This window comes from Podarcis tiliguerta (assembly GCF_965153285.1).
Source record: "Podarcis tiliguerta genome assembly, chromosome: 18".
In the NCBI taxonomy this organism is placed as follows: Eukaryota; Metazoa; Chordata; class Lepidosauria; order Squamata; family Lacertidae; genus Podarcis; species Podarcis tiliguerta.
Window position 1 is genome coordinate 6,451,204 of NC_139551.1, and position 6,398 is coordinate 6,457,601.

At 51.6% G+C, this 6,398-nt stretch overlaps 1 protein-coding gene and 2 long non-coding RNA genes across 3 annotated transcripts in view; 2 read left to right on the forward strand and 1 right to left on the reverse strand.

The window, feature by feature from the left end:
• Positions 1-3,363, forward strand: part of HDGFL2 (HDGF like 2) — a 32,363-nt gene extending 29,000 nt beyond the window's left edge. The window contains 2 exon segments of the mRNA XM_083421573.1: positions 1,578-1,710; positions 2,723-3,363. Coding sequence (XP_083277699.1) covers positions 1,578-1,710; positions 2,723-2,816 — 227 coding nt within the window. The 3' untranslated portion in view covers positions 2,817-3,363.
• The window catches only part of LOC310668685, a 62,607-nt gene that overhangs the window by 35,975 nt on the left and 20,234 nt on the right, over positions 1-6,398 (forward strand). The gene's annotated exons all lie outside the window — the stretch shown is intronic.
• On the reverse strand, positions 3,805-5,364 carry LOC310668641. The gene is made up of 2 exons (XR_014506744.1): positions 4,531-5,364; positions 3,805-4,479 (listed from the first exon to the last, which is right to left on the reverse strand). It is a non-coding gene; the product is annotated as an uncharacterized lncRNA (long non-coding RNA).

A 6,398-nucleotide genomic window follows, 5' to 3' on the forward strand; every position in this document is an offset into this window, starting at 1 on the left:
CAGGGGAAATGTGTGTGCGTCTTATGGAACGAATGCAGGCTGCGCAGCTATCCCAGAAGCCAGAACAGCAAGAGGGATTGCTGCTTTCACTGCGCAGCAATCCCTCTTGCTGTTCTGGCTTCTGAGGTTCAGAATATTTTTTTTCTTGTTTTCCTCCTCCAAAAACTGTGCATCTTATGGTCTGGTGCGTCTTATAGAGCGAAAAATACGGTAGGTATCGCTGCGGGAAGGTAAACGGCGTTTCCATGCGCTCTGGTTTCCATCACTGTGTCCCGTTGCGCCAGAAGCGGTTTAGTCCCGCTGGCCACATGACCCGGAAAGCTGTCTGCGGACAAACGCCGGCTCCCTTGGCCCGAAAGCGAGATGAGCACCGCAACCCCACAGTCGCCTTTGACTGGACTTAACCATCCGGGGTTCCTTCACCTTTTTGTGGGATGACGATGATGAGTGGTTGGAGAGAGAAGAGGGAGCAGAATGAGAGGAGGAGGTGCCAGAAATTGAAGAGGCAACAGGGTTTACTGAGCAGGAAGAGGCTGTGGCAGAGAGCAGTTCAGACTCTGAGGAGGGAGGCCAAGAGGCAGAGAGGAGTCTGGCCGCTGAAGAATCCAGAGGGTTTCCTCCTCCAGCTGTGACCAACTCCCCTCCCCTCTGGTATGGCATAGCCAAGATTTATGTTAGGGGGAGTAGGATGTTAGATGGGGCAGAACCAATTTACAGTGGTTCCCCGCAAGACGAATGCCTCGCAAGACGGAAAACCCAGTAGACGAAAGGGTTTTCCGTTTTGGAGGTGCTTCGCAAAACGAATTTGCTATGGGCTTGCTTCGCAAGACGAAAATGTCTTGCGATTCCTGGGGGGTTTTTTTCCCTCCCAGCCTTTTCCCCAAGCCCCTAAGCCGCTTAACAGCTGTTCGCTAAGCCGCTTAACAGCTGATCTAAGCCGCTGAACAGCTGATCTAAGCCGCTAATAGCCTTTTAGCAGCTAATCCGCTAATCCCTTAAACCTTTAATAGCCGCTAATAGCCTTTTAGCAGCTAATCCGCTAATCCCTTAAGCCGCTAATAGCCGCTAATAGCGCTAATCCGCTAATGGGCTTGCTTCGCAAGACGAAAAAAACCACAAGACGAAGAGACTCGCGGAACGGATTCTTTTCGTCTTGCGAGGCACCACTGTATCTGCAACATGTCTGGTCCATTAGTCAGGTATTTTTATATTTACTTGATTTAGGGGGTGTAGCTTCACCCCCTGGCTACGCCCATGACCCTGGTCTCCTAGAACACACAGCAAAACTAAAAAAAAGCAGAGCAGAGGCTGGTTGTGCGCAGGCGCAATTTGCAACTGCTTGGGAAATACCTTGGGGAGGAGGAGCCTTAGAGGGAATTCCTCACAACTTTCTCATTGGGGCAAGACCTACGAGTTGCTGTGATCACTCGGTCTGCCCTGTTTTGGTTTGTTTGAACAAAGAGTTGACGTCACTGACGCCGTGTGGTTTTTTTAATTGCTGGCCCACATTCCTGGCAACTGATTACCCCTTCCTGTTCTCTCGCCCCTGGGGGTTGACATCTCTTTTCTTCCCCCAGACCTCCCAGCTCCTGTGAATGGGGAGTCGGGAGCCCAGAAAGGCGAAGCTGTGACAGAGAACAAGGACGGAGATGAAGATTGGACTTCCGGGGACGTCAAGGGAGGGGCTTCCCCCGAAGACACCCACAACGAGTAGGGGGTCTTTCTGGCCTTTCTTGGGGGTTTGGTTGGGCTGCTTAGGAGGTGACGTGCCGCCACACCCCAGGGGCTGCCACTGAAAAGTGCTGCAGTCAGGGAAATTTCCCAGGGTGGGGAGTGTTAAAGAAAATCCTTGCAGTCCATATAACCCAATTTTGGAATTTAGAATCGGACAAACTTGGGCAGAAGTCGGAATGAGGTTATTTTTCCAAGGGACGGGGAAAGACCCTTACTGGGATCAGAGGAGTCTGCATTATCCAGAGTCAGGCTCCTAGCCCACCTAACTCAGGCCCTGGAGCCGCCTCAAGGGGTCCCCCTGCCCCCCAAACCTTGGCTTTCCTGCCTCGGGGTGGTAGAAGATGGTTCTCGCCCCTCGTTGTCTCCCAACCCCTTCCTCTCTGTGCGGCTCTGTGCAGAATGCCGCAGCGAGACTCCTTATGGGGTCGTCGCTGCGAGATCACATTCATCCGGTACTATACCAGCTGCACTGGCTCCCGGTGGAGTACAGGATCAGGTTTAAGGTGCTGGTTTTAACCTTTAAAGCCCTATACGGCCTAGGACCCTCGTACCTACGGGACCGCCTCTCCTGGTATGTCCCACAGAGAAACCTACGGTCTGCAAATAAAAACATCCTGAAGGTCCCAGGCCTCAGAGAGGTTAGGCTGGCCTCAACTAGAGCCAGGGCTTTCTCGGCTGTGGCTCCAATCTAGTGGAACGCTCTGTCCCAAGAGACTAGGGCCCTGCGGGACCTGACATCTTTCCGCAGGGCCTGTAAGACAGAGCTGTTCCACCAGGCCTTTGGTCAGGGCGCAGCCTGACCCCCTCCTCTGGCAATCTGCACAGAATCTTGCTTAATGGTTGCCATCAATTTGATTTTAATTAATTTTTATAATGAAAGGTTTTTAGAATGTTGGATTATTTTGATGGTTGTTAGCCGCCCTGAGCCCAGCTTTGGCTGGGGAGGGCGGGGTATAAATAAAATTTATTATTATTATTATTACTGCAGAACGCAAGACTATTCCGCGACGGAGCGGGCAGGAGCAGAGCGGGAGGCGATCCACACGGAGTCGGACTCCGTGGAGGAAGATGACGGGAGCTGAAACCGACGGGGGGGACGCCCCTGCGAAGAAGCAGCGCCGGACGGGTTGTGACGCTTGCAGCCCCCGGGAAGGCGAGGTCTCTGCCTTGCCCTGTCTTTCAGAGATGCTTTTCCAAGCCACACAGTAGATGACGTTCTAGGTCAGTCTTCCCTGACTCGGTGCCCCCCAGGAGTGCGGGTTCCGTTCCGTTTCCTAGACCTCTGATCCCATCTCCCGTGGCCGTTGGCCGTGCCAGCTGGGGGCTCATGGGAGTCCAGCAGTCCTTGGGGGGCACCTGGTCAGGGAAGCTTGTTCCTAAGTCATATCCCTTCCTCCCTGAGCCCTCTTCTCTTCCTCTCCCTCTCCCTCCCATTTCCCAGTCCTCTTATCGCTCCTTGGAGGATTATGAACTTCTGGGGCAGCCCCACGACCGATGTATGTTTGTATTGGTTCCCTGTTTTTGATTTCCCCCAGTCTCTCCCCCCCACCCATCCCGCCCCTTTTACTCTTGTGATTTCAACAGACGTGAAATGAATATATAAAGGGTTGTTTTTTAATGAAAAGAAAATGCCATTCATCCTTGTCAAACGTCTTTATTTAGAGTTTCTCTCTCTTCTCGGTGGGGGGGAAAGGGAGAGAGATGGAAAGGGTGGGGTGGGGAGAAGAGAAAGATTGTGCTTAAATCACCCCACGGTTGTGGTGGTCCGTGGCTTCAGATTTCAAGGGTGCCGCCTGTCAAATTCTGTTTCTGCAGGGTCTGGACTGTTTTGCATTTCAAACAAGGCGTAGGGATCACTCGCTGCTCCAGATGTTGCAGAACTACAGATTCCATCAATGTGGGCCGTTGGGGCTGATGGGATTTGTAGTTGAGCAACATCTAGGAGGGCCAAAGGTTCTACTTCTCTATTGTAAAATCCTGCTGGGCTTCTCTCCTTATGTTGCCCTGGCAGGGCATCCAGCTTTGATTTTGCCTCCATTCTGAGTTGTGTTAGGTGAGTTTTCCCAGCTCTTTTTGTCACCGTTGTGCCTCCCCTCCTTCCTGGGATGCTGCTGCTTACGATAGTTGCTGGCTCGCCACCCTCTCCAGCCGCGATGGAGAGGCCTTTCAAGAAGTGTTACTGTGCTGATATGGGTCAGTTTCTGCGCAGTATAATTCTCTCAAGCACTGCTGCAAAGATGTCAGAATGCCTGGCTAGAACGCCGGGCTGTTGGCCGTTCAGCCTCGGCCTAGCCAAAACTCCTTGCGTGGGTTGTGTCCGACTGCCCCCTAAGCGTTCCCCTGAAAGAATCCTACCATCTCATTCTCCTTAACACAAGACTGGTCTCAACCCTATCAGGAGGAGGGGCTGGACATTGGTGTGTGCAAAACTAGCTGAGCAGTTTTGCATTTTCATTTCGTTTTTCAAATGCTGTGTTACTGGGCGGATGGTGGTGTTGGTCTTTTTATGTCTTAAAAAAAAACCCAAACCAAAAAACCTCTCCGCAGGTAGAAAACACCCCCCCCCCCGCAGGGAAGTAGGTAGGAGACTGGCTAGCTAGCTAACTAGGCAAGGGGAGGCATTCAGAATGGAGTGTGAAGCAGCACAGTCAATTCTGCAACCAGCTCTTAGTGCCAGCGACTACCTTGGGCAGCAATTGAGCGACAAAGTATGGAGAAGCTCTGAAGAGGCAGGTCAGCCTCTCTCTCTCTCTCTCATCTATCATCTATCCTGTCTCCTCTCCCCCGCCCTTTGACAAGTGCATCATAGAGGCTTCCGTTTAGCAGTGCCTTGCAGGCCAGTTTGAGAAAGCACAGATTTTCTTCCTGCCACCCCCCCCCCCCAGGCTGCAGGTGACAGTGTGGCTCAAAAACCTGCACACACAGGTGCAAAGATGCCATTTCTTCACATGTCACTGTCCTGTTGGCTTTCCACTTGCTCACCACCCCTGCTACTGATTTGGCAAATCCCAAAATGCAACAGGGCACTCTGTGAGTGCCGGTTGGCTGTTTTGGCCACGCCTTCTCATGGGACTTCCGAATTCTGTGTTCCTCCGCTCGTCTCTTTCTCTCTCCTTAGGTTAGTGGAAGAGAGTCTTGGCTTTTTGGAGCACAGTAGGCTGTGGGTGTCTCTGCGCGAGTTTCAGATTATTCCTATTTTTTAAACAACTGAAGCAGACTTAATTCCAAACTGCTTTATCCAGGCGGAATCCAGATTAGAGGATGAAACTGCCGAAATACTGTCTGAAGCATCATTTTGTTTTTGGAAACCATGAAATAAAGATGTTCCTGTCTGATAAGAAAGAGGAGTGTTTTGACTGTCAGTTGTGGAACACAGGAGAGAGAACAGCTGAACTGGCTGCAGAATAATGCTTTCAAAATATCTCACCTTTTGGGTTTGGGGTCTTTTCCAGTGCTAGAGCAGACCCATTGAAGTTAATAATGAACCTAACTGAGCTGTCCCCATTAATTTCGGTGGGTCTGCTAAAATTAGGACGGGCATTGGAGACAACCCTTTGTTGTTAAAGCAAGCTTCCAAGCAAGAAATAGCAAATTTCATCTGCGAGAAGAATTACTGAATACCACTTCCAGAGTGTCCTGCTGTGGCTCCTTACCGCTTGCAGCAGAAAAGAACAAAATAGGGAAGGTAAGAGAAAAGGTTTAATTTACGTAATTTATACGGGTTGAAGAAGAGTCCTGTGGCTGAGTGTTGGGAGGGAGTAACCTTGGTGCAGAATTCTTGAAAGCAGAGCATAAGAAGGGGTGTGGTAAGCAGTGCTGTAGCCTTATTAAAGGTAAAGGTACCCCTGCCCGTACGGGCCAGTCTTGACAGACTCTAGGGTTGTGCGCTCATCCCACTCAAGAGGCCGGGGGCCAGCGCTGTCCGCAGACACTTCCGGGTCACGTGGCCAGCGTGACATCGCTGCTCTGGCGAGCCAGCACCAGCGCCGCACACGGAAACGCCGTTTACCTTCCCGCTAGTAAGCGGTCCCTATTTATCTACTTGCACCCGGGAGTGCTTTCGAACTGCTAGGTTGGCAGGCGCTGGGACCGAGCAACGGGAGTGCACCCTGCCGCGGGGATTCGAACCGCCGACCTTTCGATCGGCAAGCCCTAGGCACTGAGGCTTTTACCCACAGCGCCACCTGCGTAGCCTTATTGGAGTTTACCAATTGGTTGGGTGAGCGTTGCTCCCGGACGGGAGGAAGGAAGTCAAATGACACCGAGGTTTTGGTTCAGAGAAAGAGTTTATTCTGCTCTCCGGATAGCAGAAGGCACTTGCGTGGTCAGTCCACAGCAAGTCCAAAGAAATGAGAGATTCCATGCAGTATATATAACCTCTAGGCACCCTCTCCCCCTTCCCCAGGAATCCAGACACGTAAGCTTATACACGCAAGTTCACATCACAGATGTTCCTGCTCCTGTACTCTTAACCATAAAAGGGTGTTCCTGTTTCTGTATTCCTTATCTTGGGATAAGAAGGTCACCAACTCTTAAGAGCACTCCTGGCGCCGTTCCCGGGGGGCTGACAAGGCCTGTGCGTCAGTGTAGTCAGGATGTAAGATAAGACCCAGATGTGTCATGCCTGCTCCACTTTGGAACTGACAAGGCCATTCATTAGGCGT